Source organism: Rattus norvegicus, chromosome 1 (assembly GCF_036323735.1).
Source record: "Rattus norvegicus strain BN/NHsdMcwi chromosome 1, GRCr8, whole genome shotgun sequence".
Classification (NCBI taxonomy): domain Eukaryota; kingdom Metazoa; phylum Chordata; class Mammalia; order Rodentia; family Muridae; genus Rattus; species Rattus norvegicus.
The window spans coordinates 64,020,850-64,042,413 of NC_086019.1; the positions used below are offsets into that span (position 1 = coordinate 64,020,850).

Genomic DNA, 21,564 nt, shown 5'->3' on the forward strand with positions numbered 1-21,564 from the left:
GCCTGCTCCTCCTGGCTTCCTCAGGCTACTTTCTTATAGAACTCTGGAGCACCAGCCCAGGTGGACTGGGTCCTACCCTATTTGAGATTATTTAAGTAATCACCACTTAAGAAAATCTCCTATAGGCTTGCACACAGCCTGATTGTTTTAGAGTTTCTATTGCTGTGACAAAACACCATGGCGGAAGCAACTTGGGGAGGAAAAGGTTTAACTTAGTTACCTGTAACTTGCTTTTTCTTATATCAGTTAGTTAATTGTGAATGTGAGTATCTCTCTCTCTCTCTCTCTCTCTCTCTCTCTCTCTCTCTCTCTCGTGTGTGTGTGTGTGTGTGTGTGTGTGTGTGTGTGTGTGTGTGTGTGCATAGGGCACATACGTGCCAGGACATGAGTATGTAGTTCAGGACACAACTTACCAGAGTGGATTCTCTCCTTCTACTACATGGGTCATGGGGTCCAGCTCAGTCAGGCTTCACAGCAAATGCCACTGCCCACTGAGCCATCTCATGAGTCCCTGGTCTCATTTTTCAAAGCCACTGCTTTAGAGAGGTAAGACCTCTGAGAGGCTGATCCACTGTCTGATCTGCTAGCAACCACTGCATTGGGTAAAGCCACCGCCCTCAATGCTGGATGCTTCTGTGAAACAGATGACGTTCAGATTTCCTTTGTAAGTCCCTGGATATAAAACAAAACCACTTTCTTCCTTAACTTCCTTCAAATAGAGCCAATTTCCCAATTCCACGGAATTTTCAAATAGCATTTCCTATTCTTAGGCAATTCGATGCTCTCCTCCCTAACTCCTAAAGGTCCTAGGGCAGAAGGCTCCGAGCCGGGGCTGGGCTGACTCACTTGATGAGGCTCTGCCGGGCAACTGCGGCAGAACACACAGTGCTGCTGGGGCCTGAACTCTGAGGGGAACTTGACAAGAGAGGGGTGGGGCACAGAGTCTGGCTTTCGGAGGCCAGAGTGAAGATGAACATGTTTCCCAGTCTCTTGGCACTGCTTTGACATTGGTGTGATACCTCCGAGGGGTGGGAGAACAAACGGATTTCAACCTAGGGTCCTTTGCAGGGACTATGGGGTTTCACTGTGGCACCTTCTTGGCAGAACACACGGGAGTCACTAGAAAGAGATCAGGGGAAGGGGCTGCAGCTTAGTAGCTGCTCACAATCAGGGCCTCTATGAACATTCTAGAAAATCTGTCTCTGGTTTGGTACGAGGCTTCTTTTCCTCTGTCAAGGTCCAGAATCAGAGCTTTAGGCTGGAGTCTGTTTGCTGAGCCACGTCAGCTCTATTTTTATATCTATAGATCCTGGACCTAGGTGTTTTATCCAACCACTTGTTTGTTTGTTTATTTGTTTGTTTATTTTGGTGCAAGTGAGCCACTTTGCCTAGTTAGTCTCTTGGAGAGCAAGGTGTTGGCAATTTGGCTCTATCCCAGGATTGTACACCCACACCAGTATCCTACGTCTATGCATCTGCACGGTGCCAGTCTTACGGGAGCCTGGGCCTCTCGCTAATGGAATACAGGGTTCTAACCTATTCTTCCTTCTATCCTGAGGATTAAAAAGAGCACATGCATGCTTACTACCATCCTACCATGTGCATTGATTGTGACAGCAATGACCTTGTCTTTAACATAATATATTATGCAAATCCCCCAGGATTATACTTAACTGACGATCATAATCACATCCTGAGCACAGGCAAAGCCAAACACTGTGATCCCCTCTTGGTCTTTTTTTTTTTTTTTTTTTTTTTTGTGAACATTCAAGTAAATTTACACTGTCTGATCCAAATTTTCTGGGCACCTCTTCCACCCTGCTCACTCTCCTCTGTCATTGCTAGCAAATCCAGGCCTGAATTCTTTGTTTCCCCTTGACTTCTTTGATCATTTCATATAGGTTTTGTGTAATTGGAAAGTGAACCACAAGAGATCCCATGACTGATGAGGACAGCCTGTGTAGGAATTAAGCACTGTAATCATTCTAAGGGGGGAAAAAACCCACATGGAGAAACCTTTGGCACACGAAAACACCGCTGATTTCAGCGTGATCTCAGAGCTCCTCAGAAACTCAAATTATGGGGCCTCACCTCCCCCCAGACCTTTGGGTCAGAAACCTGGGCAGGAAGTGGGTAGCCTCAGAGCAATGCTGATGTTCTATGGGCTTCCTGCTGGCGCCTTTCTTTGAGGTCACTGGGCGTTGGCAGTGCCACCATGGCACGAGTCATGAGTTGATGAACACTCACAGTTAGCAATGGCCACGAGGTTGTGTGAGAGGGTGATAGGCACTGGAGTTTTACGTATACATAGGCTGCAGCCCAGCCTGGGCCCACCTGTAGCCTGCTTCCTTGCAGCTTTGCCATGGCCCTTCCTGTATATCCCTGTTCCCACCCACACTGCCCCCCTCACACACCCTGCCTGTGTCCCTTGGCATTCCACCCTTGCCCAGATCAAACACCTCACCTGTGATGGGTGCTGGCAGTCAGGAATTGCATAAAACCAAAGAGGGAAGAGATGCTTCCAGATACAAATCCTGGAGATGAATGAGACATTTTCTGAGAAGCCAGAAAATGTCTTAGGAAGACATGAAGAAGCCTGGAAGACTTGGATCCTTACCCCCTGACATGGTGGGTGACTGCACACTTAGCAGTATTCCTGCGTGGCCACCACGGGCTATTACCACCAGGCTGGAAGTTTATTTCTCCATACCTGCTAATGCAGGGTTTCTGTTGGAGGTTGAGAGTATGTGCAAGCAGAGTTTTTGTGTTTCTAATCCTTCACTGGGTGAACTTCTCAAAGTAATGGCAGAGGTTCAATAGTCAGGAGCTGGTACAGGTGGTGCTGAGCCTGTGTGGGCCTCATACTGCACACATGTCTAAGTGGCTGCTGGCTGTGTGAGGGACAGTGGGCTGCCCAACGCTGCCCAGGAAGAAAGAGTATCCAGATCCATGAGTATATGCAAAACCCATGCAAATGGAAAGGAGAGATCAAGCTTGTGGTTTACTCCTAAAATAAGGGCAGGCCACCGGAACCAAGTCAAGGTATAGGGAGATGCCCACAGTGTACTACAGGAAGGAATGTGGGCTCAGGCAAAGACAGAAGGCACTCTGGCCTTCCAACTTGTGGTTGTGACAGCCACCGGGACTCTGGAATAAGTCACTGTAGGTACATAAACCAGTGTGCAAGCATCAGAGCAGTGTGGACCTGCAGAGCTGCAAATACAGGTGTGCGCACGTGTGTGTGCGTGTGTGTGTGTGTGTGTGTGCGTGTATGTGTGTAAATCAGGCTAGCTAGCTAGTGGTAGGAGGACTTTAGGGGGCCACTATGATCTTCATCATAGAAGCCCAGGAGTTCAGAATTCTGGCCTCCCAGACTGTGGGACCAAGTCCAGAGAAAACCAAGTTATATCTAAGTTGATTTTACAGTGGCTTTTATCCAAGTCCCCTGGACACTAAACTGAATAGGAATGACCCTCTAGTGCTCTCCTCTTAATGAAAATCTCTCTAACAACATCAGCACTCTGGGCCTCTCCGTGTCATCATACTTACAGGCATGTATGCAAACAGAAAGTCGAACCCAGAGACAATGGCAGTCCATGCCTCCTTGGCACTCTACAGTTCATGGGGAGAATCTATTGCTCAGTGGAGTGTGGTGAAGGGGAATAGCATGTACTCTCGGAAGAACACAAAGCAAGAGTAGGGGAGCACATGGACTGTGTGCTGGGCAGGCAACTTTATCCTTCATGGCTATTCTGGGTCATCAAATGTGAGGTGCTGCCCACCATAAAATGCCAAGACAGGAAGAGAAACGTTAGGGGCTTCCTGAGTAATGGACTTTGTTTAATTGCAAGTGTAGAAGTATTTATAGGCTGGAAGATGGGAGAGCATTGTGGGATACCGTGGCAAACACACATGCCTCTGGAAAGCCTGAACCTGGGCCTTACTACCCACAATGGACACTGCTCCATAACTCTGGAAAGCTTCCCCGTGAAGATGTCTGCTGTTTTGAGCCTACCCATGATCCTTCACTTCTTCAGTCTTTCTTACAGGTGGAGGTAAGAGAGTGTTCTTCCATTTCCGAGGTGTCCTTTTAAAAGTTAGCACAACGGTTTTGAGATTCAGCCTCGATTCAGTTTTTCCCTCTCTGTGATGTATACATAAACTTTATGTTATTGCATGCAACATACTCTCATCTGTGCATTTTTCAATTCATAGATAGGAAGTTTTAAAAGGCAGGTCGGGACTGTGAAGAAGATCCCACATCCATCTCTTCATTGGCCATTCCATGAATGTATTCGTTACTTTCTCTTGGATAAGTGTCCAGGTTAGGATAGTGGTCTGCTATGAGGAGCCCTGCAAGGCTCCAAGCCCTACACCTCCCACCAGCATCGGCGTGTGTATTTCTAATTTGGACCACGCACATGTGTGACAGCTCAGTGAGGTTGTAGTCACCATTTTCATGACGGCCTCTCCTCTAGTGTTTATTATTCAGTCCCTGACTTGCTTTCTAAAGTCTCCGTGAGTTTCAGATTGGGATGTTTGTGGTTTGATTGATGAGAAGAGCTGAGGGTCTTTGACAAACGTGTGTTGGGAACATTTCTCCATCTGTGGTTGCCTTTTACTTTCTAATTGCAACTTCTGGTGATTGTTTAAATTTTAATGAAGTCTAATTTGCCCAGTTTTTCTTCTGTGGTTAGTCTTTCCCAAAGACATGGCGGGACACCCCTAATGCCTGCTTACAGGTTTGATATTCACATCTCTCCAGCAGAGTGGCTCTATTTTCTTTCATTGGCATGCAGTCCTTCTGACCTTCTGTCATTTCTTGGGGAATGTTATACTTCCCTGTGACTAGCTCTGGTCCCGTGTCAGTACCAGTTCCGGTGGACAGCCTTCTTCTCCACTCCTCCTCCTAGCTGTCGTATCCCACTGTCTGGGTTATTGGTTTAATATCTCCTTTTCAAACATGGTACTATTAGACCCAGAACTTTGGAGCAATGCTTCAGATGCTATTTAAGTCTTTAGATTTCCATGTTCATTTTGGAGTCCACATGTTATTTTCTACTGAAATCTGGAGTTTGATATGAAATATGTTATATCCACTAATTCCTTTAGAGAACTTGACTTTGTGATGTTATAAATGTTAATGTTTATAATGTCTTGCTATCCACCTATATTCTCTATCTCTCTATTGATTCAGTTTTGTTTTCAGTACTGGCATTTTAAAATATCTTATACCACTCATTATGGATTTATTTGTAAGTATTTTAGTTTTGTTGTTATGACAAATGACATTTAATTGTCTTTATTCTTGTAGTCATTTATTCATAGTATATAAAATATGTAAATAATTTTGTACATTCACTGGCAATTTTTTTCCTTGGGATATTTTATATATACAATAGTGTTATATGTGTTTAAAGACATTTTTGTTTCTTTCATTACAGTCTTTATTACTTTTTCCTTTTGACTCTGTTGCCTTGCCCTGGACCTCTCACAGAATGCTAAAGGAAGGCCATTTCTGCATGATGTCAACTGTGGACATTTAAAGAACATGTCCTTCCTCCCAGGCCTATCTTTTCACATTTCCAGTTTTCTAAGTTTTGCCATTTAAGTAATGAAGTTACTTAATGAAGTTATTCAGCTTAGTAAAAACAAGTCGCCTCATCCTTGTCAGAATACTGACTGCCCTAGAGCAGCTGCGTGGGCCCGGTCTTGGGGTACAATGCCCTGATGACTTCTGACAGGGTTCTTGAGTGTGGCCTGTGATGTTCTAACCATCCTGTCCAGTTTTGGGAGTCAGTAAGCCCTCTTTCTGAAGACACACATGTGGTTCCAGTGGCTGCTCCTTTCATGAGGTGCTGAGGGAAGTCTGGTCTTGGTCTGCTCCAGCTGATATAGCAAAGCTTCATGAAAGAAGTCTGTTAGAAATAACCCAAGGCTATTTTCAACAGTTTGGGGAGTCCAGAAATCCAACTTCAAGGTACAGGCACATATGGCTTCTGGAGACCTATGTTCTTGTCTGTGGATGGCACCTTCTTGAGAGGTGTCTTCACATGCTGGAAGACGAAGGTGGGTCCCCTCTAACCAGCTCTGGGCTCTCCCCTATGACCATTCACGCCAAAGATCCTGTTTCACCACCTTAGAGGTGACGGTTATGATGTGTGGTTTGGAGACATATGTGCACACTCACGCACACACATAGGCACACATGCACATTCATATACACACAAACACACATAGGCACACATGCAGAAACATACACATTTACATGCAGGCACATGCACAAACACAGATATACTCTAACACAAGTACACATGCACATGTAAGTGCACACACAGAGATACACAGGCACACACACACAAATACTCAGATACACACACACACACACAGACACACACAGACACACACACAGACACACACAACTACCCTTTATGCTAGGAGCAGGAAGTCTCACAGCCAGGTAAATCCAAACTTGGATTACACTTCTTCCTTCAAGCTTTTCTTCCTCCTTTTGTGCTGAGTTAAATTTTTGGGAGAATTAATAGTGTTAAGTAATAATGTGAAAATCAGCTTTTTCACTTTGAGAATCAGCTCTACTCAATTTCTTCTTCAGACTCAACTTAGAAATAAATAACAAGATAGAAGGGGATAGGAAACAGACCCTCCCAGGACTAATTAGCTGTGGATTAATGTGAACATGATGAGTGTTACCTTTAGCATTGTGTTGACTTTACAGTGAGCTTTCTGTGTCCCAGGAACTCTGAGCAGCCTGTGCAGATCTCTGCAGTGGATGGGGCCTGGGAGGAGGTAGGGAGGGGATGTGACTATGGTGTGAATTGCCTTCTTGCTTCGCCTTCACACTTATTAAAATGCCCTCTGCCTTCACTGTGGCTTATCCTGTAAGAGCGCATGATCCCATCTTTCCAGTAGCCTTGAATTCCCAAATGCAACCAGATTGTCAAGGCTGAGCCAGACATCTTCCCTACCCTGACGCTCATACAAACAGGATTTCTTCTGCCAATGCAGAATGGCTTTGATATTTTACAACGTGTGCAGCAAACTTTAGAGTTTCCTTTAATTCGATCAATTTCATTTTGCTTATGAGGAGCTTTCAGATATGACATAAATGTCTCATAGGGACATTTCAAAAAATTTCCATTCCCGTTCCCATAGATACGATATGTCCTTGGAATGGAGCACCAAACATATTTTGTGGCCAGATAATCACACTGCACATTCTATGGCCTAAGAAGATTTTGAAGAGGTGCCAACCAGGCCTTAGGTAACGTGAGGAGGGCTGCCCTGTGGAGATGCCTCATGCAGCTCGGTTGCTGCCCCCACAGTCTGTTCTACTTACTCTCGGACTGATGGTGGGCCAAACAGTTGCACAGAGAAGTGTCAACTGTCTTCAGAGTTGCCCGAATCCTTGTGTTGCTTGGTGTCCCTGAACGGCTATCAACAGCTATAACAGATTTGGGGAGAAAGGCCAGTGATTGCTGCTTTCTGTTCATGCCAGCCTTCTGGTGAGAGTCAGGGAAAAGCTTTGTCAAGTATCCAGCAATCTGAGGTATATTTCATTTGCATGTCTGCATATGTTAGTTGCCTATAGAATATACACAGAAAGTACAGGTTATATAGGAAATTATAGAATGTCAGTCAAAGCCCAGTTTCTTAATTTCTCTTTTGCTTTTTAAACCTGAGAGTTGAACAATTCCCACACATTGTTTTTATCCTCTATGATGTCTGTCTGGACAGATGTTTAGTTTAGCCTTCTTCTTCCTCATTCAGTAGCCATGAATAGCAACATAGGGGAAGCATCAGGAAGCGACATTGGTTACAGTTAATACACACAATGATATGGCTTTTAGAAATATAGAAACCACACTTGATAATGTACTCAGTTCACAGATAGATCACAGAAACACGTACCGTATTGTCCTCAGAATCACCAAGCAAGCTGATATCCATGCGGCTTTCTAACTATTATTTATTGGCATTAGAGACACTAAGGCACATGTAGTGAATGCCAAGTGTTCTTCCACTTTCAGCACTGGAGCAATAAGGAAAGTGACAGCCGACATTTATGAAACAGTTAGACTCCAGTTTGCATCTGCAATCTCCTGATCTTTAGAGCATCACCTGGGCCAGACTCCGCCCTTTGTACCATACCCGCTGCCTGCAGCTAGGGCAGCATGGAGGTACAAATCCCTCCCTATCAGCTTCCTGGTATCTTCCCCTGACATCACAGTGCTCATGAGCCTCTTGTGACTGTGGGCAGTGCCTTCAGACAAAGCTTCAGCCATTGCTTCTTACTTGCGAAGTTGTAGAGGTTTTTTCCTTGTGTGTGGTATACTTGGCTTGACTGGAGCCTTTCCTTGCTGTTTTCTGTCTGAGTGAGACTATATGTAGCCAATCTAGGGATATATACATATACATATATAAATATATATACACATATATACATATGTATATATAAGTTAGGCCAAGTTTAGACTATAAGGAAAGAGGTAGAGGTGTGTGTGTGTGTGTGTGTGTGTGTGTGTGTGTGTGTGTGTGTGTGTGTACGTGTTTATCTTTTGGCAGATGTCCCTTGGATATAAACTAGTGGTGGTTAAAGACAAAGGAGAAACCGAGGCTCTAGCCTGAGAAGACATGACCCTTGTGCACTGAACTGCATTCTCTGTGTAGGGAAAGCAGTATTTGCCGATCACAAGTGTTTCTCAGGGATTGTGGGCCAAGGGACACACAGCATGGGCACCTGAAAAGAATAACATTTTCTTGTCCTGTTGCATAAACGTCCCAATCTCCCAACATGTGGCTGAGGAGGTAGGAGGGGCTCACCTGTCTGTTCATAGGCCTGGTTGTCACTGTAGTGCTGGGTCAGCACACAGAATCCTTTAGCTGTGACTGGTCACTGGACTCCAGTGCTGGCTCCATATGTCTGCTCAGTACCTGTTTCTTCCTACCTCTGCAGCATCCTCCTGTGATCAGGAGCACCAGTCGGCTCTTGAGGAAGCCAAGCAACCCAAGAATGACAATGTAGTGATCCCTGAGTGTGCACACGGCGGCCTCTACAAGCCAGTGCAATGCCACCCATCCACTGGATACTGCTGGTGTGTGCTGGTAGACACTGGGCGGCCCATTCCCGGGACCTCCACAAGGTAAATTGCATTCCCTTGGGAGCTGGAGGAGAGATGGTTGGGTTATAGAGCCAGCAAAGTGCAACCCACCCTCAAGGTTCTTTTTACAATGGGCTTAGCTCTTCTTAAATTCACTGTCACAGTCTCAGTGTGACTGTCACACAAGAACTCTGTCCTCTGTGCTTCTACTGCTTAAGAAGAGTTGTTCTGACCATGGGAGGGAAAGCGTATTGTTAGCAGTCATGGGCCATGAAGTATGAAGCAGAGAAGGGGTCAACTCTAAGAAAGAACATTTGGACCCCCTCTTGCTGCTGGCTTTGACCTGAAAGGTTAAATATTTAAGAAGCCAAGGAAGCCAAATGTTTCAAATAGCTTTCTATAGAATGTAAGTGTTTGTATCTAGAAATTACCATTTAAAGAGAAGAATGTGTGAGGGCTGTTGTGATGGCTCAGCGATGAAGATCACTGACTGATCTCCCAGAGAGAGGTCGTGGGTTCGATTCCCAGCACCCACATGACAGCTTACAACTGTCTGTAACAGTTGTGTGAGGGGATCTGGCACCCTCATACAGACATTTATGCAGGCAAAACATCATTGTATATCTGAAAGAGAGAGGGTGAGGAAGGGAGGGAGGGAGGGAGAAGGAGGAAGAGAGGGAGAAAGGGAGGAATGGAGGGAGGGAGAGAGGGAGGGAGAGAGGGAGAGAGGGAGAGAGAACATGTAAGGCAAGAGTAATCAATGTTATTCATGGTTTGTCTATGTTTTCTGCCAGTTTGAACTAACAGTTATGTTCTCCTGGAATCCCAGAAAGAGCTGGTACACATGATGAAGGTCAGATTGTGTTCTTGAGTAGGTGCATGTGCTGGTTGGACACCTATCAATAGCTATTTGACAAAACCTTATGACTTTGTAGTTTTTTGGTTTTTTTTTTTTTCGGAGCTGAGGACCGAACCCAGGGCCTTGAGCTTGCTAGGCAAGCGCTCTACCCCTGAGCTAAATCCCCAACCCCACCTTATGACTTTGAATTTCCCCCCAGACTTAGAAATACGCAAACATCTTTTCTGACAGAGTTGCTAGCTTTGCTTTCTAATTTCACCTCAGGTGCCTGGGTGAGCATTGAAATGTTCCCTAAATTATCTCCCCAATTATTCAAGTATTACACCCAGCATTCAGCACGAAGCACTGGTCAACAGAGAGCTCAAGGACAGAAGCAAAGCACAATTGCTCAGACGGCAATGGCTTCATCAGGACCACGTCCAGTCCTTCTCAGCCACGTTCTAGCCCCTGACTGAGGCCATGTTGCTTGGCACCCTGGTTTGTGTATTGTAACAATGCTAAGACATCACAGCTGATTCTAGTAGTTAACACATCCTGTCCTCAAGACACTGGAGGACGGTGTATTTCCATTGACCCAAGATCCTGAGATGAAGCTGGACCATGGGCAGCCTTAGGTTTGGAAGTTAGCACACGCTGCATGAATGACTGAGCTGGAGCCTCTACTGTTCCTGGGTTTTTCTGTGGTAATCCACTGTCCTGTGTGTAGGTAGACAGGGTGTACTTTTTTCTTAGCACTCTTCTTCAGGGGTGAGCTTCCTACATACTTAAGCCTCTGGCTCCCTCACCATGCATCACTCAGGGGTACCAGTTGGCTCTTGACAGCTCCAAGCTTGGCTCCATTTACACTGCTATCATAGAGGAGAAGCAGCCCTGGCAGATGTGTTCTGAGTTGGCTAAGGAACATCCTTACCCAGTCAAACCCAGCACTCCTCCAGAAGGTTCTGAAAGGGTGAGATATTCCCAAAGAACCCGAGAACAGTTTAGATTGCAGCTGAGTAGAAAGCCAGGCACTCTCATTTCTCTGTGGAGACTTTTCCTGGGTATCAGGCCAAACAAGACAACCTCAGACTCCTGCTCCCATGTTTACCTAATGGAGAACTGTCCTCCCCAAGGTTCAGGAAAGGGCTGAACCAAACTGAGAGGGCTGCTCCTATGGCCGACTTCCTCTGTATCACACTTTCTTCCATCCACTAAACAAAAGCCGGAAGAGGATTTAGATCTTTTGGGAATGAAGTTATAGATAGTTGTGATCTGTGTGGCTGCTGGGAATTGAACCCATATCCTCTGGAAGAGCAGCTGGTGCTCTTAGCTGCTGAATTATCTCTCCAGCTCCAAGGCAGTTTCTCTTTTTGACAGTAAGAGTACCCTTCCCTCAGAACTGATGGACATGCTCAATTTCAGTTTCATCCCTGGGCTGACACTAGCCTGGCCAGAGAAAGGACCCATTTACTAAGGTTCCTTCATTGAGCACTAGGGCAGGGACATATTCCAGTCTAATAAACTCTGTTTTCTGAGGAAAAGAGACGATATCACCTGTAGCATCTGACAGTCCTATAATAGGTGACACCAAGGTGGAGAGCCGTTCAGAGGTAGGCAGGGGCAGGTAGGGTCCCATCTAGTCCCTTCTTGACCAGCCTTTCTAGGCAGCGGAAAGATGAAACTATGGGGCAGAGGTGGCGTGAGGGATGCAGGACGGTCAGCCTTTCAGGGGAAGCAATGCAGAGAGCAGATTTTCCAGACTCAGGTCTAGGATCAGACCTCTGACAGCCGCCCTGATGAGCAGAGCTGGCTGATGCTGTCACACTTTCTCAGTAGTGGTGAGAACATGTCCTGGCTTCTCTTCCTTCCATTTCCTGTCAGTAAACACCGGAATGATTTTAATGGCTTCAGTGTTCCAGGCATAGTATCGTAGAATGTGGACTTGGTGAATGCAGAGGACGAACACCAGGGCTTCTTGAAGGAAGGGGGTGGTGGTGACAGAATGGGTCCATGGCTAAGCCTGCATGAGGAAATGTTTTGGTTGGTGATTAATCTGGAGGGCATTGAGCAAGAATAGGGACTTAGGGCTAGAGTAACGAGTAGCTGGGTGTGGCCTCCGAGATGGTAACACTGTAGCTAAACAGTAGGAGTCCCTCGGAGAGCAGGGCGTGAGGGCCACACAGTGATGCCCAGAACACTTTGACCAGAAGGCAGAGCGTCACCTGGCAGCTTTCGCACAACACTGAGCAAGGCAAGCGTGGCTCAGGCTACCAGGGAAGCCCGGGTTTGCACTTGCCCTAGATAGAGCTCAGTGCTAGCTTTCCCCATCTTCTCTCATACTTCCCCGGGAGGAATCCTTGACCTTGGAAACTGGAAGCTGCAAGTGTCAGACACTTAGCCATTTATAAGCCATCTCTCTGTCCTCATGTGCCACACAGGAATAAGGTGCTTCAGTTGTGGACGTGAGTCAAAAAATCACACACCCTGTGCTGTTCATCCTTGCAAAGTTGATCTTCCCTCCGGATCAGACAGGAGGTTGGGATGGTAGACTTTGCAGGTTCCCCTGCCCCTATGGGTCAAGACTGACATTCTGACCATATTTCCTACAGTCTTGCACGAAGTTAGGGCACACCTGCAGGGCCCTGCTGCCAGACCTGGTGGTACCGAAGCTGGAGGAGTGGCAGATTTCTACTTGGCTGCTGTCCAGTAGTAGCAGGGGCTTGGAGAAGGCTATTGGATTCCTCATGTGGGCTGACAGCCAGCTACTCCATTAGTGCCGGAACAGACTTCCCTTTCACCTTTGTGAGGGCTGGCTCAGGATTTGTCCACCTGTCTGGTGCTGCAGTCTGGCACCATTTGCCTCGAGACAGCCTCCACTCTGACCCCAGTGCTCTGCACAGTGGCCGAGTGCATGTGGCCATGTGGGCGTGAAATTGCACTTCTCCATGGCGGCAAGCCTGGTATCTGATGGGCAGCCACGGCCAGGCAATGTTCTTTTTTTCTTCTTCTTTTGTGAAGTAAGCGCTGTTGAGAGAACAAAGGCTTTTGCAGCCAAATTCCCACAAGTTCCGCTCCAGGTTATGGTTTCTGTGCGGGCAAGCCTTTCTCCACGCTCTCTCAAATGTGCAAGACACAGTTACTTAAATGTGCTCTTCAGATTTCAGCACCACTGAAGACTCAATGAATTGGAATGGCCTGCGGACGGCCTGGCTCTCGGACCGTGTGGACCACACGAACACTGGAAATAAAGCTCAGCTTTCTGACACTGTAGGACAGGCCATGGCTCAAATATCATGGGACTGCTGGTTTGGGGTTCTACACCATCAGTTAGGAGCAGAGACACATGCTCACCTCTCTGTAGGTCACTGTAGCATAGATGACACCTTACCCTTAGCCCCCAGGCAGTACCTGGAAACTGGAGTGAAGCTCTGCTACCCAGGCATTTATTTTATCTAACTTTAGCATCACTCATTGATAGTGGTTAATGACCCCCCAGGCAGCTGAGTGCATTCTCTATTGTCTTCAGATGAATTTTGCTCCTGTCTGAAGACGTGGTCCTGGGCCTCAGAAGTCACCTGAGTAGGGGCCCCTCCACCGCACTGCCTCTGCCCTATGGTTCTGGATGGTGCATGCTGTCTGGCACTGAGCTCTGTGTTCTTAAAGAATATAGTCTAGTGGCTTTGGGAAGGATGTGGTAGCATGGCGAGGGTGCATTGGGGACTCTAACTTTGGAAACAATGTTTTCAAAGATGTAGAGTTTGTAGAAGGAGGGTGTTGATTTCTCTAGTGTCAAAGCTGTGTCATAAGTCGTTTATCATCATCATCATCCTCCTCCTCCTCCTCCTCCTCCTCATCATCATCATCATCATCATCATCATCAACATCATCGCCATGACCATCACCATTATATCACAGCCCAACATATTGTCTTTGGTTTTGTGAGATAAGTTCCCATTCAACCAAGGCTAGCCTGAAACCCACTCTATAGCCAAAGTACCTTGAATTCTTTTTAAAAAATTTAGTGTGTGTGTGTGTGTGTGTGTGTGTGAGAGAGAGAGAGAGAGAGAGAGAGAGAGAAAAGAAGAAGAAGAAGAAGAAGAAGAAGAAGAAGAAGAAGAAGAAGAAGAAGAAGAAGAAGAAGAAGAAGAAGAAGACGACGACGACGACGACGACGACAGGGAAGAGGAGGGGAGAGGAGAGGAGAGGAGAGGGGAGGAGAGGAGAGGAGAGGAGAGTCTGGACACATACATGTCACTTCATGCATATGGAGCTCAGAAGACAAGTTAGCTTTCTGGAGTCAGATTTTTCTTCCTGCAGAGGATTTTGGGGGTTGAATTTGGGCTGTTGGATTTCTGTGGCAAGAGTTTTTATGCTTAACCCTGACATCCCTGCCTAGATTTCCTGTCCTATCTCTACTTCCTGAGTTTGGGGACTACAGGCATACCCCCATGCCCAGTTTCAGAAGAGTTTAAGGAGTGTCTCATGTTGAGAAATTTCATTTTCTCTTATTTTCTATGGTAGGAAAAGAAATCAGTGACGAAAATTGAAGCTGAAGAAGTGTGCTCTTACAACCCTTCCTGTGAGTGGAAAGGGAAGTAGCCAGGGAGCGAGGAGAAATGTCCTGTAGAATCTTACCATTTCCTGACTGAAAGTTTGCAGCCCTAGACCATTCTATTCATACATACTCCTATTATCCCCAACCTAGCTTTCTCCTTTCCTAACTCGTGCTCCACTAGTCTATTCAGTGCTCCATGAAGAATCACCTCCTGTCCATCTCCTAATACATATGCAGCACCCAAGTCCCTAGGAAGGAATCTCCATGGTAGAATCAATGAATGAGACTTGGACAAAGAGGGTTACAATTGTGGGAAACAGACTCAGTCAGTGTTGAAGGCTGGCATCTGCTGGTAGCTGGGAGGAAAGACTAGATCATGGGTCATACCTTCCATTAGATGGTATAAGTCAGCAAGATAGGTTGTTATAGATACCCAAGGGAGGATGAGACCCCACCTCACTGGGATGGGCTCTTCTGTCCCACACACCTTGTCCTTGCAGAGGCAACCATTCCTTGACTTCACTGTGAGAGAAAGTACAGAGGGAGAAAGTCAGTAGTCTCTGGTACAGGACTCAACTTCACCTCAGCACTCACACAGGCCTGGAGCTAGAGCAGTTTCAAGGAGCCGTTGAACAGCATCAGAGGTACATCTGGGCTTGGACCAGAAACATCCAGGCAGCAAGTACCTCCAGGCAGAAGGCCTGGGCAGGCCTTCTGAGACCTGCTACTAACACCCGGTAAAACCCACAGCATGCTCCCTCCCTCCTTCTTTTCTTCTTTCTTTTTATTTTCTCTTTAAACATTTGGCCAAATTTCTGTAGCTCCATGAGTTGGACTGAAAAGTAGTTAGCCTTTCAATGACATAACTGCGGCGTCCAAGTTCTTCCTGAGACCTTGGCTCCTTTCTGAAGGAGCCAAGTGGCAAACCCTTGCGCCATTCATGCCCATGGTCCTCCCTCCCACACATTTGAAAACACCCCAAGAGACAACAGAGCAGAACACTTGCTTTTCATAAAGACACAAAGTAGAAGATGGAGGGCAGGGTGTGGGTGTTTAGAAACCACCAGGCAAGACTCTCTTAACCAGATCAAAGGGGCGAGCCTGACCATGTGTGTTGAGCTGCAAGTCCTCTTTGTCTGATGACTGTGGAAATAAGTTGATCTAGGAATGTTTGGTCAAGCCACCGAGGAATTAAATCACAGGGCTATGAAACAATGGTAGAGCTTATGAAACATTCTAAATATAGATAGAAGATAGATAGATAGATAGATAGATATATGATAGATAGATAGATGATTAGATGATAGATAGATAGATGATAGATAGATAGATGATAGATAGATAGGTAGATAGATAGATAGATAGATAGATAGATAGATAGATAGATAGATAGATAGATAGATGATAGCTTGTTAGATGTGACAAACTGAAGACAACTCCAACTCAGGCTCTCAACCCCACTCTTCTGTCTTATCACCTTCCTCCTAGGTATGAGCAGCCCAAATGTGATAACACAGCCCGAGCTCACCCAGCGAAGGCCCGGGACCTGTACAAGAACAGGCCACTGCAGGGTGAGTACAGCATCCACAGGGGTCAGGCAGCTTGGTGACCACTCGGGACCTCATGTAATGTGAGATGGGGAAGCCTGATGGACCCTGTGCCTTGTAGCTTCTACATGAAGCTGAATCCCAGCAGACATGGGAACCCATGTAAGAGACAGGTAAGACACACACTGATCTCAGAGCTAACTCCAATTTGGCAATGCGGAAAGGGCCACTGGTACATAACCAGACATGTAAAGGAAGAGGGGGAAATTGTTCCTAATGTGAGTTCCCCCTCCCCCCAAATAACCCTCCTGGGAGTTTCTGCAAGGCTTCACTCACTGGGGAATGGGCACCTTGACAGACTCTTTGTTGAACTGGCATTTGAAGCTGGCTGTTGTCTTTAATAAATGCAAGTCCATCTGTATACCAAGTGAACTTAGCTTCAAGGACTGTTTGAGATTAAACAGAGAGTAGATTTAGACTTACCATGCATCAGAGTTTTCTCTGTTGGAAGATGCTTCTTGGGTGTTTGCTTTCTCAAAAGGCATACAAGTGTCTGTCCATGACTGAGGAACAGGGGCCTCAGTTACATCGACGTCACAGGCAAACTTGATTCCATAAGTACCTTGCGTGGAAGAAGCTCTCTGCTTTGTTCTCTCTGGTTGTTTTTCCTTTGAGTGTCTGCAGACCACAAATGCCCCCATCAGAGTCTCCAGGCTCTGACAGCCTACTCTGTAACTGGCAAGGTTGGCCTGGTCCCCTCTGGTCAGGAGAAAGTCCTCCTTTATAACCATGAAGAGGAGGATGCACACCCACATTTCCTTATGGACCAATGGCACCGTCTGAGCATGCTCACTGCAGAGGAGCCGCTTCTCCCAGCATGGATAGCAGTGGCCCACCTCCTGCTCTGATGATCTCGACCAAGGCTGGTTTGCATTCCCTGTCCACCCATAGGTTCAGGAACCTGCCAGTGACCTCATCTTAAGGACACCATTCCTGTCCGTGGATATAGTCTTGCTTCCTGCTTCCTGGGTCAGGGATTGAGACAGAGAGGATGAGGTTCAGGGTGAATCTGGCATAGACACCCTGCCTCGGACCTTTACATATGGATGCTATGGTCTTAGAGACCTCTCAGCTGGTTCAGAGGTTTTCTGGCCTAGAGAGTACTTTCCCCCAGGTATCTAAATCAAATTTCCTTTTGAGGCCATTACTTATGTAGGCTCGGCTGGCTTTCAATTCCCACGCAGCTGAGGATAGCCCTGAATGTCTGATTCTCTTGCTTCTTCCTCACATGTATTAGATTATAGCCTCTGCCAGCATGTTAACTGAAATCAGGATTTTTGTATCAGTGGGCGATCTGGTTCCTTAAAAACAACATGCTTGCAACATTTGACTTGGCCTTATCATCTATAATTCCACATGTCCTCTGCTCACAATGCCTGCCTTGAAGAACCCAAGATTTAGGATTATTAATACAATGTCCTATGACTTCTAAGCACTGTGGCTCTCCCGCTCTGAGAACACCACACATTACTGTCCAGTGAAGCTTCCCTTTGCTTCTTTCATGGTGGGATTTCGTATGTTAGGTGGCTACTGTTCTTGATTCAAAGTCTGGGGCCGTAAGTAATTTGGTGAGAACGAGTGGCCATCGCTATGGAGAGCATGACATGATATCATTGACCTGTCTGAAGGTCAGGAGAAGTTACTCAGAGCAGCCAACACTCAGCACATAGAAGAGGTCCTATGTCGAGTCAAGGCAGCCACTGCACTTTGCTGGCACAAGGGGGTAGGACCACAGAGCCTTACCATTCCTCTGTCCTGACCCTGGAGAGGTCAGCTATGTTTGGGCAAGTGCTACTCACGCCCACTTCATAGCTCTCATTAGTTGGAAGTTATTAACCTTCTTAGGAGAGAAGTCATAAATGAACTCCAGGATGCAAGCTCTCCTTTGTGAGAGGGAGAAACTTATTTCCACAATAGCCCAGCAGCCAGCTGGTAGGTGAAGCCCATGTGACATAGGCTGAGGGGTGAGTTTTCCTCTGTGAAGATGCTTTCCGTTCTGTGTTGCGTTCCTCCAGCTCAGCAGCCTTCAACCCCCAGGTCAAGTTGGGAAGGCTGCTTGCTGTCCCTGCCTGTTTTGCAGCTCGTGCCAGATGAGAGCGAGCGATGACTTTGTCTTTGGAGTCTAGCATCAGGCTGTATGTGGAGAGCGGTGGTTCCTCGAAGTTCTCTCAGGTCAGGGACTTCAGTCAGGTTGGTTTATGGTGGCTATGAGGAAAGTAAAATCCGGGTTAGCAGGAACATAAAATAGTCACAGAGCCTTCTTCTCCCCTTCAGCAACTCTCCTTGTTTTGCTCCTAATGAAAAAGCACCTCATGTGGAGTGGCTAGGGAGTTAGATCAGTGGTCAGTAACAGGTACTGCTCTTGCTGAGGACCGGGCTTCAGTTCCTAGCACTCACATCTGTGCTCCACACCATTATTCCAGCTCCAAGGCCATCTGATGTCCCTGCATCCGTGTGAGTAGCCACACACAAACATAATTAAACGTAATTTTTAAAAGATCTAAAAATAGCTTGTGAGTGTTTTTGAACAATGTCCCTGCCCTGTTCCTTCTCCTATCCCACTCTTTCTATCTTCATATACTCTTGAGATAAAGAATCATTTGTGAGGAATTCAGTGTGATCATTATCGGAAATTTGTTCCTTTCTTCCTCCAAGACTTAGCTTCCAGGGACACCCTCCTGCCTCTCCATGTTCGGGTCTGGGGTACGCCTGTGTACCCAGGGCTTGAGATGCCCCTTTCCTGCACCTCACAGGTTCCCTTGGGCAAGACCCAGCCCTCCAACTCCCTTCTGTGGCACAGAGGCCATGAGATACGACAGAATAGGGATCTGAGTTTCTTCCTCATGCCGACCTTTGGCAACTTAGCACTGAGAAACATTTGCTCACTTCAGTTAGCAACAATCTCTTTTGTTTTTTAAATTTTTGTTTCTGTTGAGAGAGGCCTCACGCAGTCTACACTGGACTCTAGTACCTTACTACATTGTTGAAGGAGACCTTTGAACTCCCAATCCTCCTGCTCTGCCTCCTGAGTGCTCGAGTTACAAGTGTGTGCAGCACTGAGGACTGAGCCCCGGGGGGTCTGGTGCATGTTAGGCAAGCATTCTACCAGCTGAGCCACATGCCTCGCCTGTGGCATAGGACTTTAAAAGAGTAAACATTGGGGACGGTAACTGATCCTGGAAGTTTGCTGCCTTCTTTATACCTCAGCTCTTTCTACCCAGTGAGAGGACGTAAGAGACTCAGGAGTGTGTTCTCCATTTGGCAGCCCACAGCCATCGCAGGCGTAATTATAACCCTCGACTCAAACCATCGAGCCACCTTCTCTCTTTTTCAAGCAATATTTTAGCATGATTCTAAATTGCTTCAAAATTAATTATGACTTTCTGAGGCAGCAGAAAACGATCCCCACCTCGCCCTAGGCACGGCCTTGCTTGATTTCCAAAGGTAATTAGACCCTAAGCTATGCAGCTTGCCAGGTATCACATGACACATGGAGGGGTTGGTGTTTACCTTTCTTGCCAAGTGGATGGGCAGACAGCAGACGGCACTTTACACAGCCACAGGATTCCCTGACTGTGAGAGACAGCCACGTTTCTCATTTAAAAACTAGATGTCAACTTTCATGCTAGATTCAGGTTATGCGCTGCATTGGGACACAAGTCAGCTGAGATCAAGGTGACTTTAAGGCTTGTTTATTTATTATTCATTTTAAAAAATGTTGAGACAGGGTCGCATGTAGCCTCTGCTGACCTTGAACTTGTCATATTAATGAATGATCACCTTGAACTCCAGGTCCTCCTGCTTCACCTCCTGGGTTCTGGGATTACAGACATGCGTTTTCTCACCTGTTTTCTGTGGTGCTTGCTAGAGAAGCAAAGCTAAAGCCTCCCGCATGTTCTGCTAACTGAGGAACAGCCCTAGCTCATGCTGAGCTTTAGACATAATCCTCTACACTTGAACATACGGGTGAAACTGTGTGTGAGTGTGTGTGTGTGTGTGTGTGTGTGTGTGTGTCCCTCTGTGCTTACACAAGCTCATTCCTGCCATCTGCTTCCCTAATTCACACACACACACACACACACACGGGGGGGGGGGTATCCTGTGCCACCCTCCTTCTACTGAGCAGGTAGGGAGAGGGTTGGACCAGGTCTGTGGTGGCTCCTAGTGACAGTTTGAGAATCTTATTGGCCTTAGCCATAGACCTCCTCTTTCTAAGCAGCAGGGCTAGCCTCATTTTAGGGACTGGACACATGACAGCATCTTGTGCTTTGATGGGCCCTCTCGGTTTGCTGCCCTGTGCTCACCACCATGAATACCATCCTCAAGATAATTACCTTGTGCAGATAGCTCGACACTGAGCCCAACTAACTAGCTAGCCATGATTAGTGGTAACACAGCAGCGGCTCCCCTGTGTGTTACCCACAGAACCAATGTCATGGTGTTTAGAAGGCGTTGGTCAACTGGGGGAATCAGCTAGCAAAGGGCTTGGGAGGATAGGGAAGATTGTACAGCAAGGTAGAAACCATATTGGCTTGGTGGGACACCAGGGAGGTCAAGTGGACCACAGGGGCAGGTACACCTTCCCATCCATAGGTGCATAGGTCGTGCAGCAGGCCCTGCCTGGTGGACTGTAGGGAACTGGGGGCAGCATCAGGAATCAGACACATTTCCCATCACTCTGGTTGCTGTTCCAGAAGTGCTGAGAGACACCAACAGGAAAGAGTGCTTAAAGACTGTCAGATTTTGAAAAAAATCTACATATTCCCAAGATCTGCGGGCTTCGACTTGATTTCTTGTTTCCCCACATTTTAATATAAATACTTCATTTACAAGATACCCAGGGGTTTGCCCAAGAAGCTCAGGACCAGTATTAAATGACACATGAAATGGTAGTAGGGACATTCAACAGAGACTCTAAGAATCCTGGCTGTGGGCAGCTCTTGGACGCAGTGCTCTATCAACCATGGTTGTTTAGAGCTGTGAGTTCCTCGCTTTGGCTGGGCAGGTTCATCACTAGTTACTTTGACTCCAACGCATGGGGGAGAAGTCTTTACGAAGAAATGAGACAGAATGAAATTTAAGTCACTCTCAGTCCCCAAAGAAGCATCGCCAAGACGAGCTCACAGTGTAAGCAGTGTTTCAGAGACACGGCTTCAAAACACGTGAGGACGCACTGTCCTTGGACAACACCGAGTAAGTTTAATTGTTGCTAAACAATCTCCATTCTGTTGCAAATATTTCCTCCCTCTTTATTAAAGCCATTTATCTAAAAGAACCCGGTTGGAAGAAATGACCAGCTTGCTGTCCTCTGACTTTAGCTCACTTTACCCCGGGACTAATCTGATTTTTTTAAAGACCTAACAATAGCCAAGTTGAAAGCTCCTCATAGTACATCCGTCCACATCTAAGTGGATGTCTTAGGCAGAATGGTGCTGCCAGGGCCCT

At 46.6% G+C, this 21,564-nt stretch overlaps 1 protein-coding gene across 2 annotated transcripts in view; it reads left to right on the forward strand.

The window, feature by feature from the left end:
• The window catches only part of Smoc2 (SPARC related modular calcium binding 2), a 129,326-nt gene that overhangs the window by 85,223 nt on the left and 22,539 nt on the right, over positions 1 to 21,564 (forward strand). For both annotated transcript variants that reach the window (XM_006227958.4, NM_001106215.2), the window contains exons 8-9: positions 8,975 to 9,161; positions 16,001 to 16,083. In XM_006227958.4, the coding sequence (XP_006228020.1) occupies positions 8,975 to 9,161; positions 16,001 to 16,083 (270 nt within the window). The remainder of the gene's footprint in view (positions 1 to 8,974; positions 9,162 to 16,000; positions 16,084 to 21,564) is intronic.